This window comes from Cebus imitator, unplaced genomic scaffold (assembly GCF_001604975.1).
Source record: "Cebus imitator isolate Cc_AM_T3 unplaced genomic scaffold, Cebus_imitator-1.0 Scaffold197, whole genome shotgun sequence".
NCBI lineage: Eukaryota > Metazoa > Chordata > Mammalia > Primates > Cebidae > Cebus > Cebus imitator.
The window spans coordinates 3,008,954-3,027,540 of NW_016107512.1; the positions used below are offsets into that span (position 1 = coordinate 3,008,954).

Sequence of the window (18,587 nt, forward strand, 5' to 3'; positions counted from 1 at the left end):
TGACCCAAGTCAGGTCATTTTATCCCACAGAGTTCTCAGGGCCACTGGCAGTGATGGTTGACATGAAGTGGCTGGGATTCAAGGCCCGCTGGCGGGCTGCTTCTCGATTGGCATAGAGGGCCTGGCCAATGAGGTACTCGCTCTCCTGGGCCACATCTGACAGGCGCAAGTCAAACTCCAGAAGGGTCTTGTTGTCTGACATGCCTTCCAGGAGCTGCTTCCCACCATCCTGGGAGAAGGCGGCCAAAGAAGGGGCGTTTACATCACTACTCAGGATCTCACGCATATGCTATGCATTTTCATGTAGATGTGACTAAAACAAAAGTTTCACAAAACAATACTTAACCTATTTGTGACACATGTTGACATAATCTATTCTTTTCCATTTGAAAAATGGTAGCCAAGACCCACTAAATTGATTTCTCAACCCTACTAGTTTGAAAAACATGAATCTCCAGCAATGATGATAATTCCATTCCTTTGGTTCAGCCATGGGCATGTGGGGCAAATCTAATGAGATGTGAGGGGGAAGCTGAGAGGGGGTGGCTTCTGTGAAGGTTCTCCTCACTCCGAAAAGAGAACAAAAGAGAGCAGGTGTTCACCCTTTTTCTGCCTCTGGGCATGTCTCCTATGAGATGTCAGAGGCAGCCATCTTGAGAATGAAAGAAGCATTAGAGAAGGTCTTGGGCACAAGGCTGGGGTGGGCAGACCAGAGGATGACACTGAACCCAGGGGTTTACCAACCCTAGAACCCCTTAATTCTGGTTGTGGGAGACACTGAATGTTCCCCTTGCTTAATCCATTTCTAGTTAAGCTTTTTATTACTTGTAGTCAACAGCACCCCCTCAAGAAACCGTGTGTGTGTGTGTGTGCGTGCGTGCGTGCGCACATGTGTGGATGTATGTGCCTGTGTAGGTGAGCAAGGCTGTCCTCATGGGGACGTTTAGTAGAGCATTCAGTGACCTAATGGAGGGCCCCACTCAACGGTCATCACAGCTCCAGCCCCTGCTGGGTTGGGTGGGCCAGCCCCATTGTGAAAGAATTTCATGTTGGGAGGAAGAATGCTACCTTTCTAAGATTGTGACTCAGCAGTGTGTTGCAAAGTCAATTCAATGGGTCATAGAAGCATTTTAAAAAATAAAATAGAGTAGAATGTAAAGGAAAATATCAGTATATATCATAAAGAATAAATTTCAGTATTTATGTCTGTGTCCCTGTAAATTGCATTTCTTTCTTTCTTTCTTCTTTCTTTCTTTCTTTTTACTTTTCTTTTGAGACAGAGTCTTGCACTGTCGCCCAGGCTGGAGTGCAGTGGTGTGATCTTGGCTCACTGCAACCTCCGCCTCCTGGGTTCAAGTGATTCTCTTGCCTCAGCCTCCCAAGTAGCTGGGGTTACAGGCTCATGCCACCACACTCGGCTGATTTTTGTATTTTTAATAGAGAAGGGGATTCGCCATGTTGGCCAGGCTGGTCTCAAACTCCTGGCCTCAGGTGATCCACCCACCTCGGCCTCCCAAAGTGCTGGGATTACAGGCCTAAGCCACTGCACCCAATCAATTGCATTTCTTACTCTCAGACTTGGTTAAGAAAATTTGAGAGACATAGTCAATTAGAAAGGACTCAGGCTACCAATCAATCTTGGGTTTGAATCACAGCCTTGCCACTTTCTACTGACTTGATGCCCTTGGGCAATTCACTATCCTCTCTGAGGCTCGGTTTTCCATCTAGAAAGTGGGGTTAAATATACTTAGTTATATACTTAAACTTAATTAGGGTTAAATATGCTTAGGGTTAGGTTACTTAGGTAACCATAAAGATTAAGGGAAAAATAATAAACATTGAGATACATAGTATGCGTGCATACTTGATGCAGTCTGTAGCATGTAGTCTGTGATCTTCACAATTATCCCACACTTACCCCTGGCAGCTGGATCCCACACCTACCCTCACAGGCCCAGAATAGCTCACTCACCAGCCCGATGTGGTTGCAGGACAGGTTGATGCTGGTGAGTGTGGTGTTGATGGCGAGCACCTGGGACAGGAGGGTGGCAGTGGGCTCAGACAGCTCATTGCCACCGAGGTGCAGCGTGGTGAGGCACTTGTTGGTCTGCAAGGCATGGGCAAGAGCCTGGCCACCCTCATCCTCGATGCAGTTGAGGCGTAGGTTGAGGGAAACGAGGTTGGTGTTGTGTGCTAGAGCATGAGCCAGGGACTGGGCACCTGGCCCACGCACCTGGTTGTTGGCCAGGTTGAGCACACGCAGGCGGCTGTGGTTCAGCAGCTTGGCGGCACCTCGTGCACCGCGGTCCCCGATGAGGTTGTGTGACAGGTCCAGCTCCTCAAGGACTGGGTGGTCCAGAAGGCTTCGAATTATGATGCGTGCCTTCTCATCGTCCACTTTGCTTTGGGTCAGCTTGAAGATCTGTGGGCAGACAGAGGGTCTACAGCACCTGCCAGCCAGGGATAATCAGCCCACCCACCCAGATATTTGGCAAGCTCTGCTCACCTAGTGTTGGTCACCTGGCTGAGTGTTGGAGGGGGCCAGGCCTATCGGCGTGGCAGAGTAGTGTAGAATTGGTGGCAGGTAGCAGGGAGGAAAGACCACTGTTTATTGAGCAGTTACTACATGCTGAGTATGCTACTTGGATCTTTCATAACCATTATCTCTAACCTTCTAGCATCTCAATGAAGAAGAGAAAGTTCTCTCCATTTTACAGATAGAAAATGGAGGCTTACATTATTTTCCCAGATAATACAATGACTGAAGTGGTGGAGACAGGTTTGGAATACAGGCCTGCTTGAGGCCTCGGCCCCTCACTGCATCCTCCTTTGCCAGCCAAGACCCACCAGGGTAAGGAGAGGACCTCTCTGAAGGAGGTTGCCAAAGTAAGAACCAGAAAAAAGTAGGGAGGGGAGAAGCAGAAAAAGGATTGGATAAAGGAATGCAGGAAAGGGGATGGGGCTGGCCATATGAATATTGTCCATGGGAGTCTCTCTCCCTCACCTTCCCACTGACTTGTCCTGGCTTCTCTCTCTCCCTGGAAATCTTTGAGTGTCTGGCCCCTCCTCCTTACCCCCAGTTCACTCCTTTTTTATACCCCTCTTAGCCAGCCTAGTCTTTTGTGTCTGTTTTCATGGCATCTATCTGGCAAAGCCCTAACCCTGGATCAGCCCCACTCTCTATTTTCTGCATGCCTGTGTACAAGCAACTGACAAAATAGAAAACATCAGCTGCTGGGGCTGGTGGCTATCACTGGAAGCACTGATGGGCCTGTAATGCTGCACGCCAATCTAACTATATTTCTCTGGCCAAAATACTCCCTTATAATCTACAACAACTATTTTAGCTTTTTGCAGCCTCCTCAGAATTCAGGAGCCTCCCTGCTGAGCCCCCTCTTTCAGCAGGTGAACTCTCCTCTTGCCTTCCCAGCCACTGAATGGGAACCTGTAATTTTCCTGATACCAAAGCACTGACCCACTGGTCTATGAACCCGTGCCTCTCTTCTGCATTCATCCAGTTTCTTGCAACTGGATGCAGCTTTACATCAGTTTTAAATATATGTGAGTTATTCTGAAGGAACCCAAAGTTCTCATCTGTTAATGGCTGCACCTTTCCCCCTTCACAGCCAAGTTCTTGAAAAAGCTGATCACAACCACCCCTTCCTCACTTCCCACTCTCCCCAGAAACCACTGCTATCTGGCCTCTGCTCCCGCCGCTCCACTAAAATAGCTCCTCCTCAGTGACCTCCATGTTCACTAAATCCAGTCCTGAGCTCCATTCCACCCCATTGCTCACTCCCTCTACTTGAAACGTATTCCTCCCTTGCTCTGTGACACAATGCCATGTCCCCCATTTCCTCCTCCCTCTGGCTTCCTGGCAAGCTCTTCTTTTTCCACTAAGACCACATGTCAGGCCTCTTCTTGTCTCACTTTTGGCTCTCCCCTATGAGACTCCATCCAAATCCAGGGCTGCAACTGCCACCTTCATGAAGCCAGCACACATTTCCACATTCAATTCAGACCTCTTGTCTGAGCCTTGGACCCTCTATCCAACTAATGCAATGGCCCTTTCTTTGAGATGACTCAAACTGAAACACACACTCTTCCCCCTCAACACTGATTCTCTTCCCACATTCCTGGTTTCTGCAAATGGCCCCTCCAGCCAGCCAGCCTCATAAGCCAGATGTCTTGCACCTCACATCCTTCTCCTTCCTTTTCCTCCAGATCCTCCCCATGCCAGCGTGGTCAGGTGCATGGCAGATATACGTCTGCCTAAATATGTCTTGACTCTCTCCACTCCTCTGAGTCTCCACAGACACCGCCCTCACTGAAATGACCCTCACTCTCACCTGGATTTGGCCATCTGGCAATGATCTCCTAGGTGATCTGCATGTCCACTGCTGCCCTGCCCAGGCCATTCTCCCTCATAGACGGAGTGACCTTTTCACATGTGAAATCCAGCAATGGTACCTACTTTTTTTTTGCCTAAAACCCTCGGGTGGTGTCCCAGAGCTCCTAAGGATAATTTCAGCCTCTTGAACAAGGCCTCCTTCACCCAGCAAGGCTGATCACCGATTGCCTCTCTGTTTTCATCCCACCCTGCTCCCTCACACTCTGCTCCAGCCACACAGTCTTCTCTTTCAGTCCCTAGAGCTGGCCATGTTCACTCTGCCCATAGAGCCTTAGGCACTGCTCCCTCTGCCTGGAGTATTCCTCCCTCTTAGACTATAACTCCTATTCCTCCTTCTAATCTCTATGTAAGTGACATTTGTTCAGGGACCACTTCCCTTGCAAGGTCAAATGCTCCTTTATAGTCTCTCATAAGAGTATCTCTTCTGGCCAGGCGCGGTGGCTCACACCTGTAATCTCAGCACTTTTGGGAGGCTGAAGCAGGCAGACCATAAGGTCAGGAGTTGGAGACCAGCCTGGCCAACACGGTGAAACCCCGTTTCTACTAAAAATACAAAAATTAGTTGGGTGTGGTGGCGGGTGCCTGTAATCCCAGCAACTCAGGAGGCTGAGGCAGAAGAATAGTTTGAATGAGGCAGAGCTTGCAGTGAGCTAAGATAGTGCCATTGCACTACAGTCTGGGCAACAGTGCGAGACTACGTCTCAAAAGAAAAAAAAAACAAAAAAGTATCTCTTCTTTATAGCATTCATCCCAATTCAGGGGTACCAGAAAAAAATACATGATTCCCAGTTAAATATAAATTTCAGATAAATAAGAATGCCCCATGGAATATTCAGGACATACTTTTACTAAAAATTATTTTTTGTTTATCTGAAATTCAAAAATTTTTTGGAGACAGGGTCTCATTTGTAACCCAGGCTGGAGTGCCATGGAGTGATCGAAGCTCACTGCAGACTTGAACTCCTAGGCTCAAGGGATTCTCCCACCTCAGCCTCCTCAGTTGCTGGGAGACCACAGAGTGAGCCACTATGCCTGGACCTGAAATTCACATTTAACTGGATGTCCTGTATTTCTCTTTGCTAAATATGGCAACCCTATTCTAGTTTCAATTTTATGTTTATGTGATTGTTGATTAGTGCCTTTATCCCAGCAGACTGTTAGCTACAGAGGGAGCAAACGATCTTGCTCATCGTTGTATTTTCAGCACCTAGGACAGGGCCTGGAGAGCAGATGTTTGCTCAATGAAACAAACTGGTGAACTGGGAGGGCAGCGCCTTGTTCATTTCTGCACACCCAGAACCGTGTAGCTTGGCGCAGGGAGCATTAAAAAACACTTGGCCAGTGAAAGAGAAGGAAATGGGAAAACAGTAATAATGGAGGAGGAAGATGAGGGGAGAGGGAATCTGAGAGATAGGGAGAGGGAATCTGAGAGATGGGGAGAGGGAATCTGAGAGATGCTGAAAGGGGTGGGGGGAAGGCTGGGGGCAGACAGTACCTTGAGGGTGTGGCACGCCTTGATGGTGGCTGCCAAGGAGTGGCAGTCGCGGTAGGTGAAGAGGAAGAGATTCCACTCGAAGTTCATGCCGCAGTCCTTGACACCGTACACCAGGTCCAGCTCCTCCAGGTGGCTCAGGCCAGCTACCAGATCGCCCAGTTGGTAGTGGTCCACGGCGGGCTCCTCCATTTCTCCCTCGCTGCCAGAGTCCGACTGGTCCCCGGTCTGGGGCTGGGCCGGGAGCCGCACCGGCGGAAGGAACTGATCGACGTGGACCCTGCGCACGTAATTCCTGCAGAGCGGCAGCAGGTCGAGGATCACTGCGGGGTCCGTGGTGCCTGGGATAAAGTGCTTTAGCAGGTTCTCCAGGTGCCTCTCGAAGAACATGCGTTTCCAGCTGCCGCCATGCTCGGCCACGTGGCACACAGGCCAGCGCTGCATGCAGCAGCGGAGCCAGTAGTTCTCATCGTCTATCAGGTTAGCGGTCACAGCCAGTGGTAGGTCAGGGGACAGGTGGTTCAGGACCTTCTGCTGGTGTTCCGGGAGCAGCTGCTTCAGGATAGGGTTTCCTATGGGAACAGAGTAAGGAAAGCAGGGGGTCACAGTGTTGGGGGACACCTCACCATGATGCCTCAGGCTAGGCCTGCCTCAGGGCACTGGGCAAAGGAAAGACCCTTCCCTGGGGGATAGACAGCCTCTGTTCTCAGGGAGGGTCTATTGGACGGGGAGACCCAGCCTTTAGCTTTGGGATGTTCCCTACATGAAGGTGGACATCTCAGCATCTGTTCTCAGGGAGCTCCCGGACTGAGGCAGACTCTCAGGTTCAACTCTCAATTATCATCTGGTCTGATGGGGGATACAATCCCTGAGGTCAGAGGCTTCCAATCTGATTTGATTCATCCATTTCAAAACAAGAAATTTTTTGAGTACCTACTATGTGCTAGACACTGAAGGTATCACTATGAGAGACTACTATGTCCCACATGCTGGAGATATAAAAGCAAGCAAAACAGGGCTCATCCCTTTTGGAGTTTAAATTCTAGTGAGGGGAGGCTGACAATAGACAAAATGAATGAGACTGGGTGATGATAGTTACTGTAGATGAAATGATGGCCCTGTCCTCAGAGAGCTCCCCATCTGGTAGGAGAGACTGGCAACCCATCTTTGGAAAGGATCTATATTACAGAGCACGAAATATAGAACAAACCAAAAGCCTTTACATGGCACGGAAGATTCCATCAGTGGGGGGGCGATTCACTTGGGAGGGCTTTCTGGAGAAGGAAGTAGACATGGCTCAGACTGGGTTTTGCTGGAGAGAGTGGAAAAGGCAAGGAGAGGGCAGAGGCATGGAGGGTGCAGTGTGGGTGGGAGTCTGGTGGGACCTGTCAGTGGGAACAGCAGGAGAAGCTGTCTTGGCCCTGGGGTGGAAGGGAAGTGTTGAGGGGGTATGAGGATGCCATGTGGGAAAGCAGGGGCTGCCCTGGGACCCAGCTTCTGCAGTCTTGGCTCCAGACAGTCCCTACCCACCTTGCCCCACTCCTGGCCTTCTTTCCAACCAAATCAGGGACAGACTCACTGTGGAAGTTCTTGATGATGTGCTGAATGCAGAGCTCTGTGAGGAGGGGCACAATGGCCAGTGACCACTCAGGATCCTCAGCAATGATCCGGCGCATCCGACGGAAATTGGCCCCAGAATTTGGGTTCCTGGACTTTGCAGGCACTGGTGTGATTGAAGAAGGCTTTGAGGGCTGTGGGCCTGTGCTTGAAGTGTGCCCTCCAGTGGAGGACTTGTCCTGGGTGGAGACTGAGGAGTGGCTGGGGTCCAACAACGCTGATGTTGTTACAGTATCCTGCATGCTGGGGGCTGGCAACGTAGGGGCAGGTGGCCCCTGGATGCCCTTATGACAAGAAGCTTCTCAGACTGGCAGACCCTTGATACAGGAAGGGATCTGGAGCAAAAGGAAGAGGGTGGAGGTGTTACTTTGGAGGGTCTTGGTGGGCATTTACTAAGAGAGGTAGTGCAGAATAGTGCTTAAGGATCAGTCCCTGGAGTGAAGCGCACCCAGGTACACATCCATTGGTTATCTGTGTGGCCTTGGGAAAGTTACTGAATCTCTCCGAATCTCAGATGCTGCCTCTGAGAAACGAAGGTCAGTTCCAGTAGGATTATTTGGAGGAGTGGATAAAATAATGCATCCAAAGGGCATAATATATTATCCGACACATGGAATTGTAGCAAGGAGCAGCCCAAAATTTTAGATAATAGCTCTACAGCAATTACAGTAATTGCTCTGTGCCAGACAATCTCTTTAGTTCTTTATGCCTATTAATTCCTGTGTCCTCACAAAAGCCTTTTTCAGATAGCTGCTTGTATTATTCCCATTTTTCTGCTGGGAAACTGAAGCACAGAGGCTAATTGACTTGCTCAATGTCACACAGCTTGGAAATATCAAAGGTGGGTTTAAATTCAGTCTATCAAATTCATGCTCTGAACCCTACATTGGACTACCCCTCTGAGGGTGAGGGGTGCATATTGCCAAAAGACAGAGGTATAATAAAGATCCATTCAGCTCAAAACAGGTCCCTGCACTAAGTATTTTCTAGAACAGCAACTGCCTGATCCGTAGGATGGGGCTGAGGACAGCTCTGGCCAACAGAAATATAATGCAAGCCAAAATGCAAGTCACATATGCTATTTTAATTTCTTCAGTGCTCACATTTTAAAAAGTAAAGAGAAACAATGCTGGGCATGGTGGCTCACGCCTATAATCCCAGCACTTTGGGAGGCCAAGGTAGGCGGATCACTTGAGTTCAGGTGTTTGAGACCAGCCTGGCCAACATGATGAAATTCCATCTCTGCTAAAAATGCACAAATGAGCAGGGCATGGTGGCAGGTGCCTGTAGTCCCAGCTACTCAGTAGACTGAGGCATGAGAATTGCTTAAACTTGGGAGGCAGAGGTTGCAGTGAGCCGACTTTGGAGTGCATCAGGCCCCAGCCTGGGTGATACAGCAAGATTCTGTCACACACACACACACACACACACGGAGAGAGAAACAGGTGAAATTAATTTTATATTTAGCCCAGTATGTACAAAGTGTTATCATTTAAACATATAATCAATATAAATTATTAATAAGACATTTTATATACTACATGTTTTCATATGAGATCTTCAAAGTCTGATGGCTCAGTAGGCAAATTGAGCTTGTGGCTACCGTTTTGGAGAGTGCAGGTTGAGAGAGAAAGGAGAGGGGGAAGAGACCCATGCCCTGCCCAGGGTGCCAGCACCCTCCTCTCCTCCTTCCCACTGAGAGCTCAAGCTCCAGGTCCCCTCCCTTCCATCTCCCCATCCAGTCTTCCTCTAGTTCTCCCAGCCTCCCAGCATTCCAGACAGCAGCGGGCAGGCGTGGGAGGCAAGAAGGCAGCTAAATCTGGGGCTGAAGACAGAGGATGTAGCTTGGTCCAGGGACCTTCCCTGCGTTTGCCCATTCCTGCACCCTTGCACTCCTGCCCTGAGATCTGCAGGAGGAAATGGGGCTGCTGGCACTTGGCTCCTCCTCCAGGCAGTTCCCCTCAGATGTGCACCCTGACTCAGTGCACTGGGTAGTGGCCGGTGGGAGGGAACGCTCTGAACCAGCAAAGGCGTCCTTGGCAGAGGAAGGGACCAGATGGTGCTCCCCAGCCTGCCAGGCATCTCAAGGAGGAAAAGCCTGGTTGAGAGGCGGGAGGCAGGGAGAGGGATAGTGCAGGAAAGATATCTAGGTATTGTGACATCCTTATGCAAATCAAATGCAAATTCTCACACAGATTGTGTCCAGAATTGTGGAATAACCAGATCGTGCTTTTTAACTAATGGCTTTCAGAGAGTAGGGTTGGAGGGGGTTGCTGCTTAGTGGTGCTGGCTGACTGTGCATTTCTGGCGTTGCCGATTATGTGCTTTGTGACCTTGGCCAAGTTACTTAACCTATCTGAGCTTCAGTTTCTTTATTTGTGAAACTGGATAATAATATCTTCCTACATGGGCTATAGTGGAGATTCCCCTGAGATAATGGTCAGTTAATAATGATGACTGTAAAGAATACAGGAGGGAGGCCGGGCGCGGTGGCTCACGCCTGTAATCCCAGCACTTTGGGAGGCCGAGGCCGGTGGATCACGAGGTCAAGAGATCGAGACCATCCTGGTCAATATGGTGAAACCCCGTCTCTACTAAAAATACAAAAAATTAGCTGGGCATGGTGGTGCATGCCTGTAATCCCAGCTACTCAGGAGGCTGAGGCAGGAGAATTGCCTGAACCCGGGAGGCGGAGATCGCGCCATTGCACTCCAGCCTGGGTAACAAGAGCGAAACTCCGTCCCCCCAAAAAAAAAAAAAAAAGAATACAGGAGGGGAGGGTGTGTGGAGAATGCAGCGGCAGGGGCCTGAGGCCGGCGGGTCACATCCTGGAGACCTGCTTCTTGAGTGCTGACCTGAGATGCTATCTTTGGGTGAATGCAAAGTGTCTGAGGCCCTTCCCTATTTCCAGGAGTGATGTGAAGGGCAAGGTGATAGTAGTGGTGTTGGGGGCTGCAAGGACATCAGGACAGAGGCAATGGAGGAAGGTCAGAGGCAACAGTCCAGCCCAACTCCTCCCTGGTTTTGCCCTAAAACATTCTATAGTTTCCTGTGGTCCTAGATATATCCCTGGACACCCATGGGCCACACCCAGGGCGCAGACCGGGCTTAGCAGGAGGAGCCCCAGGTTGCTGTTGTGCATTGCCCTGGAGTTGGCTTTTTAGTCATTCCTCATGGCACCTTCCAGCCTCACCATCGTGGCAGTCAGTCCCTTCTCCTCCTTCTCCTGGGAAGTCACGTCTAGGAAACCCCACATGGGCCAGGCGGGATGCCTCTGCAATGAGGTGACTCTAGTTCCACGGCCTCGTGCCTCACCCTCAGGACCTGGCAGTTCTTCCTTAGGATCTGGTCCTAATTGCTCTTGCTGCTGTTTCGTGCCTGCAGCCCGCCTCTGGGCATGACACAGCAGGACCCATTGGGGTGTGTTCCAGGGCCCTGAAGCAGCTCCTCAGAAGGAAGGGGCAGGGCCTTGCTCCATATCATGTGGCTGCCGTGTGCATGGCTGGTATAAAAATGAGCCCCCACCACCTTCAGGGTTTACAGGAACATCCATACCATGAGGCCTGATGTCATTTTAAGGCAAACATTGAAAAAATTAACTGCATAAGATCAGAGTTGATAATTTTTAGTTAATTATCTCTGGATTTTTTTTTTAAATGGATATTACAAAAATATTTTGGCAGGCAAATTATTATCAGACACAGAAGATTCTTCTAAGAATCCTAAGGAGGATTTTAGTTCTAAATGCTTTTAAAAATCTATTTTTAAAATGAACAAAATAGAAAACAAAGTATATTTAAAAGGATAACGAGCAAAACCAACTCCTTGCTGCCCTGCTATTACTGTTCTGAGGAGGATATGGAGTGTGGCCCCTCCCTCCGCAGGCCATTTTCTGACCCCTGCCCTTGGGGGTCACCCTTTGGCATGCCACTCTCTTGGCTCTCCTCCTACTTTCTGACCATTCTTTTTCCAAGAGTCTTCACTATAGACTTCTCTCCCTTTGCCCAGCCCTCACGTGCCAAGACCCCTCAGGATTCCGCCATGGTCACCCACTTTTTCCTGCTGATGGGTTCTAGCTTTCACCTCTTCCAGGTGGGGTTTCCCAGCTGTGGCGTCCCAGGAGAAGCAGAGGGCACTGCCTGCCAGGATGGTGAGGCTGGGTGGTGGTGTGAGTAATACCAGACCCCCCTGCATCTGCATTCCAGACAAGTCCACTGGGATCCGCCTCAGTCCCTCAAACTCAATCCATCCAGATGCCGGCACCAGCAGGCAGGGAGTCACCTCGCTCTTCTTCAGCCCTCCCGCCCCACCCTGCCATCTAGTTACTGATTCAGTTCTGCCTCCCACCCAGGCAGCCTCTCCTTTTCTGCTGCTGTCTTAGCTCAGGGTCTCAGTGTCTGTTCGGATCACAGCTTCAGCTGTGGGGCCCGTAGTTTTTGGCATCCAGTCTGGTCCTCTCACATCTAGCCTTCACACAGATGCCATGGGAGGCTCTATGTAAGCCCTCTAGTGGCTCACCACTGCTCACTGGGTAAAACCACCTTCCTCAGCTTGACACTTAAGTCTCTCCATAGCTGGACACTTTGTTGGAAATAAGCTCCTCTTTGAATCTGGGACACTGCAGCCCAACTCATGCTGCCCAACCCTTGCTCAAGTTGTTCCCTCTGCCTGGAATGCCTTTCCCACCGTCTCAGCCAGGGAAAGGGACAATCACTGGTCTTCTGAGTCTGAGCTCAAGCACCACTTCCCCTCTGAAAGCCAGGTGCTTCTTTGTCCCTGATCCCCCAAAACAACCCCTCCTGTTGTCAGACCCCATCTCTCCAGTACCTGCATCACTCCAATGACCTGGCTGCCACCCTTTCCCACATCCACACTAGACCATGAACTGCTCGAGGGTAGGGGCTGTCTCCTCCTCATTTTTGTCTCCAATTCCTAACCCAGTGCCAGGTCTGCTTTAGGCGAGATAGCTGGTGTTTGGGGCTACTCCACTGGCTTCTGATAACAGATTCTGACCAAAAGGAGTATCCTATCGGTAAGGGCAACTGGTTTGGGGGTGGGTATCTGATATAAGCCAATTGGAGTCCTTCTTGAGATTTGTCCAAGTGGAGGGAGACAGAAGGACATATGTCCTTGAAGGATCTGGATCTCCTGCTGCTGGAAGTCATTTCTCTCCACATGTCCAAGGTCTGCTTGCGGCAGGAGGGAATGAAGCCTGGGGGAGACCAGCAGAAACAAAAGATAGACAGAGCCAGCATCCGGGTATCTTCGGTCCCCATACCTAGTCTGGAGGCTCCCAAAGCTGCCTGGCTCCTTGGCAGTGCCTTCAGCTCTGAGAGCTAAGTTGGCAGTCCTTTTGCCAATGCTGAGTCGGGTTTCTACCCCTTTTGACCAAAAGGTCCTGCCCCATTTTGACCAAAATGCTCACAGTTTGGTGAGTGGAATTATGGGGAAAATCCTAAACCAGTAGATGAAATAGTTCAATGGGATAGCTGAGAAGGACCAAAGGCCCCCAGGTTATTACTCACAGGACCTGATATCACTCCTGTGGCCTCTTCCTCTCCTGGCCACGCTGAGCCTCTAGTCTCACATCCCATCTCTCCAGGGATGGGACGGTATCAGCACCTTACAACTGTCCAGCATTTAGCAGTTACAAGGTCCTTTCAGAACTATCCTCTCAAAAAAAAAAAAAAAAAAAAAAAAAAAAGAGGCTAGGTGTGGTGGATCATGCCTGTAATCCTGATACTTTGGGAGGCCAAGACGGGAAGCTTGAGGTCAAGAGTACAAGACCAACCTGACCAACATAGTGAGATGCTGTCTCTAAAAAAAAAAAAGTCTTCTCATGTGACTCTTCAAGCGCTGTATAAAGGAGCTAGGATAGGTTTCCTTATCCCCATTTACAGACGAAGAAACAAGGAAACAGGAAATGACTGGCCCTAAAACACCTGTGGGAGCTGGGGCCAACATCTGAGGGCAGGTCTCCTAACCTCTAGCCACAATACGCTACCTTTCCACAGTCACTCACTATGTCTCCCTCCCCTCGCTTTTCCTGACCTCCACTAGGAAAGAAGAAACCATATTCTTGCTCCTTAGGAAGTGGGGAGGGTCTCCCTGGGCTGAGAGAGCTTCCAGGCCTTTGGCACTCCACTATGGGAATTTCAGGGCCCTAACGTACAGTTTTCATCCCTGTTATATAAATGCATTTTCTCCCTAAATGAAACAAAATTTGGTATCAATACTTGTGTGCCTATATCCATGCTAACCTTGAACTGCTTTTTAAAAATACATCTCATCATTTTAGATCAAACAAAAGCATAGTAAATCATAAAATGCATATTGACACTAATGCAGCAAATTTTTTTTTTTATGACATGTCCTAGCATTGGCAAGTGGCACACAAGTGACCAAGATAGCCACAACCATGTCTAAGGATTCTTTTTCATCACCCTAAACTTTTTTTTTTTTTTTTAAATACGGAGTTTCGCTCCTGTTGCCCAGGCTGGAATGCAATGCTACGATCTCGGCTCACCACAACCTCTGCCTCCCGGGTTCAAGTGATTCTCCTGCCTCAGTCTCCAGAGTAGCTGGGATTACAGGTATGTGCCACCACACCCAGCTAATTTTGTGTTTTTAGTAGAGACGAGGTTTCTCCATGTTGGTCAGGCTGGTCTCAAACTCCTGACCTCAGGCAATCCACATGCGTCAGCCTCTCAAAGTGCTGGGATTATAGGCGTGAGCCACTGTGCCTTACCTAATGTAGCAAACTTTTAAAAAAGTCGAAGTTGTAAACTGGGCGTAGTGGCTCACGCCTATAATCCCAGCATTTTGGGAGGCCGGGTGGGTGGATCACCTGAGGTCGGGAGTTCGAGACCACCGGGACCAACATGGTGAAACCCCGTCTCTACTAAATATGCAAAAATTAGCTGGGCATTGTGGTGGACACCTATAATCCCAGCTACTTGGGAGGCTGAGGTAGGAGAATTACTTGAACCTTGGAGGCGGTGGTTGCAGTGAGCCGAGATTGGGCCACCGCACTCCAGCCTGGGTGACAGACTGAGACTCCACCTCAAAAAAAAAAAAGTAGAAGTTGTAATATATTGTTTCTGACAGTTTGTGTGCAGAAATTACGTATATAATACACATGACTATATATTAGATTTAATATTAATTATATATTAATAATATATAATTCTCATATTATATCTAATATAATCATGTGTATTATATATGTAATTTGCACTAAGGTGTAGAATATATATCTATATTCTAGAATAATATATATATTCTGGAATAATATAGATATACATTCTACACTAAGGTGTAGAATTATTATTCTAGAATGATATATATATTCTAGAATAATATAGATATTACATAGATATAATCATATAGAACATATTATTCTATATATATTCTATAATACTATAGAATATATATAGAATATATAAAATAGAATAACATAGATATATATTATATAGATATAATAATATAGAATATTCTATATTCTAGAATAATATAGATATTCTAGAATCATATAGATATACATTCTACACCTTAGTGTGAATGGGTTTCAGATACAAAAAGCAAAGTTAGAAAGGGGGCAAGGTAGCCCAGGCGTGGTGGCTCATGCCTGTAATTGCAGCACTTTGGGAGGCCCAGGTGGGTGGATCACCCGAGGTCGAGTTCGAGACCAGCCTGACCAACATGGTGAAACCCTCGTCTCTACTAAACATAAGAAAATTAGCCAGGCGTGGTGGTGTGCTTGTAATCCCAGCTACTCAGGAGGCTGAGGCAGGAGAATTGCTTGAACCTGGGAGGCAGAGGTTGCAGTAAGCTGAGATTGTGCCACTGCACTCCAACCTGGGCAAGAAAAGCAAAACTCCATTTCGAAAAGGAAAGAAAGAAAAGAAAGGAAGGGAGGCAGGGAGGGAGAGAGGGAGGGAGGGGAAAAAAAGGAGGCAAGGGGAACAACCACGGAGAGGAGAGGTGGGGCGTGGGCGCAGTAGAAGAAGACAGGAGGCTGAGAGAGCTCTGCCTGCTTCACAGGTTGGCCTTAGTCTGGCCTGGCAGTCACCAGCCTGCAGCTGAGGGTGCTAGTAGGTGGCACTATCTTCCCTGGGAGCCTGGAGGGATGGGTGGATACCCAATAGCTGGGGGCCGGGGGCACATAGTCCCCAGGCACCCACAGAGGGCAGTCCTGGGGGTGGCTGAAGGGTCACCTTCCTCTCTGGAGCTTTCTTTCCCTGGGAAGCCTGTTGGGTCAGTCAGAGAATCCCAGAGTTTGAAGACTAGGAGCATGTTTAAGATTCCAGTCCTCCAGGGCAGGAATCCTGACATTCCAGAGAGGTCAGTGCCAACAGAAGTAGGTACATCTTGTGCCACCATCTGGTGTCCCCATCCAAGGGTGTGCTGTGCTCTCAGAGGGGGAAGTGGGAGAGTGGGACACATGCGGACTTCCACTTCTCTGGGGCCTGCCTCACAAGTCTGTTTGGCTTCACATGGCTGTGTCTCTAACCTGGGACCACAGTCCCTAGGGAAAGGCCAGTCCTCCTCCCCTGGGCCCCTACTCTATCCTCAGGACCAGGGTCCAGGGTCCTGAAATCACATACAGGGAAAGACATCCACACCAGGCCATAACTCAAAGGGTGTGAAGGACTGCTCTCTCCATGCCCAAGCACGGGTAATAGAAAGTGACAAGATGCTCCAGTTTGGCCAGGGTTGTCCTCATTTCTGATGGCTTGAATCTGTTGGACAGGTGTTCCGGGAACCATACCCTTGGCTATATATAGCTATGTTTTATTGAGAGCTCTAGGCCTTCAATAGCATGTGCATAGCAGGAGGCAGGGCAGCAGCTGGCTAAGTACTCAGGACTTGTGCTGCCTCAAGTCAAATCTCTACTGTGCCCCCACACTATCTGCGCAACCTCGGGCAGGTCCCCACTTGCCTCAGTTTCTTCATCTATAACATGGGGACAGCACTTAATGGTACCGGTTTCATAGGAGTACCCAGAGGATTAAGGAGCTAATGTGTGTGAGCCAGCACTCAAGATGCGTGTTAGAAGTTAGAATGAAGGTGCTAGATGCCTTACTAACAAAATTTTATCAAATTCTCAAATGTATTATTGAGGATTATTATTTAACACTATTGTCCCCATTTCACAAATGAGGAAACTGAAATTTAGAAAGCTTAAGTAACTTACTAAATGTCACTAGCTAGTACATGGAGAAGCTGAGGTTTTAGTTTGTGTCTGTCTAATGCTCTCTTCTACTTCCATGAGACAGATGCTGGGGTTGCTTATAAATTGCTCCCAACGCAGTCACTCACAGGACTTTCCAGTGGGTCTCTCACTTTCTTCAGCTCATGAGATCTCTTGTTCACCAGCATGGAGCCCAGGGCTACCCCCTTGGTGCCGACCTAAATAGTCCAGGCTCCCTGGCCCAGTTCACTGCTGGGCACAGGAGTCTTCTGCAAGGCTGGACCATTGCCTGCATGCTTTGAAGGGCCCAAGGAGCCCAACAGAGTGCTGCAGAGTGGCGGTCCCCGCCCCGGCGCATTCCCTCCACAGGAAGTCTTGGGCCTTCTCCATCCTTCCCCCGCCCCCAGATAAATCTCAGCACTCTGGGCAGGAGTTCCTTATTCTGTCCTAATGGGAACACGAGGAAGATGCTGCAGGGGAGCGTTCTCACCTTCTTGTGCATCACAGTCCTGGTCCTCAACTGTCCCCTCCTCCCTTCCTCTTAGCCAAAAAGTGGAGACACCCAGCCCTCTTTGGGACGACAGCGCCTCTGTGCCTGGGATACCTCCCCAGGAGCTGGCTCTGCACCCACTGCTCTGCCTGCCTTCTCTGCCTTCTCAGCTCCTCCCACCCCAGATCCCCGCAGGAGAGCCCCTCTGTCCTCAGGGCTCTGGGCTTTTGTCTACACCCGCCTCCATCACTTTCATGCCCACCATGTCTTACTTCGGGACAAGTCACTCCCAAGTTGGGAATTCCATTTGTGGAAGGGCAAAAAAGTTTCTCCAACAGAGCCTCAGCGAGTGCTTGGACTTGGGCTAGGTGAAACCACCAGTTCACTGACATGGTCCCTGGGCTGACCTCCTCCCAACTCCTGTCCACTGAGGTCTGCTGTCTCAAAAGGGACTCCAGCCTCTCTGCTCCCCACCCCTCCTCCTTACATTCAGCTCAGACACCCCGGCAGGGAAGCTCAGATCTAAAGGCCACGGGGTCCCTCCCCTCTCCTACCTGGGGTGTAGAGGCGCTGGCTTCTCCTTGGTAACCCAGGGAAACCGGCAGTGCCGTGGGAGGGAGGGAGATGCGGAAGCTCCTGGACCCGCGGGAGGGACTGCAGCCCTGGGGTGCTGGGGACCGGGACCGCCTTTCGGGGAAGCTTGCGGCCCCAGGGCTTAGGACAGCTCTCCACCACGCCCTACCGACGCCCCACTTTCCCCCTCTTCCTTCCGACGATCCTTCCCCTGCCTCACTCGGATCCCCAGCCCCGGGCCACACGGTTTGCAGACAGTGACTGTGGTGGGGAGGAGGCGCGGGGCGTCCTCGCGTGGAGAGCGTGGGGTCTCCCGTGGGTATGGACTGGCTCTTCCCCCCACGGGAAACGGAACCCGGGCAATGGCCGCCTGCAGGCTTTGGGCCGGTGTGACCGAGGACGTTGGAGGGGCTCCGAGGCCCTGCCGGCCTGAGGGAAACCCGATAAGGGAGACCAGGGCTGGGTGTCCCCACTCCCGGAGGTCGCCTCACCCGCTCCGGGAGCTCGGGCGCTGGCCTCACGCAAAGTCCCGCGAGCCGGTGCCGGTCGCTGTCGTTGGGGACGCCCCGCGTCGCTAGGGGCGGGCCGGGCGGGGAGGGCGAGCGCGCCGCGCCTCAGAGGAGGGGGCGCTGCTGCTCCCTCGGCTGCCGCTGCGCACCTGGCACGCGGCTCATTCGCTCGCAGGGCGGCCAGGCCCTGCCTGGGGAAGGTTTAGTGGAAGCGGCCGCTTTGGGGGCCGTGGGACTGTGGCCTTGCGCTACGCCCTGTTCTTCTGTGGGACGTGTCTAGGAACGGGTGGGCTTTCTAGGGG

At 50.3% G+C, this 18,587-nt stretch overlaps 1 protein-coding gene and 1 non-coding gene across 3 annotated transcripts; both read right to left on the minus strand.

Moving 5' to 3' along the window:
• Positions 1 to 4: 4 nt before the first annotated feature.
• On the minus strand, positions 5 to 18,375 carry TCTE1 (t-complex-associated-testis-expressed 1). Of its 2 annotated transcripts, none has more exons than XM_017547443.2 (5): positions 18,268 to 18,375; positions 7,483 to 7,855; positions 5,907 to 6,475; positions 1,973 to 2,422; positions 5 to 229 (listed from the first exon to the last, which is right to left on the minus strand). In XM_017547443.2, the coding sequence occupies exons 2-5, from the start codon at positions 7,760 to 7,762 to the stop codon at positions 20 to 22; spliced, it is 1,509 nt and encodes a 502-aa protein (XP_017402932.1). In that variant the 5' UTR covers positions 7,763 to 7,855; positions 18,268 to 18,375; the 3' UTR covers positions 5 to 19. The 2 variants fall into 2 exon arrangements, with proteins under 2 accessions (XP_017402932.1, XP_037601285.1); XM_037745357.1 differs by having other exon boundaries at positions 17,758 to 18,328.
• Positions 13,863 to 13,970, minus strand: LOC119473961. The gene has a single exon (XR_005203237.1). It is a non-coding gene; the product is annotated as a small nucleolar RNA SNORD46 (small nucleolar RNA).
• Positions 18,376 to 18,587: the final 212 nt, after the last annotated feature.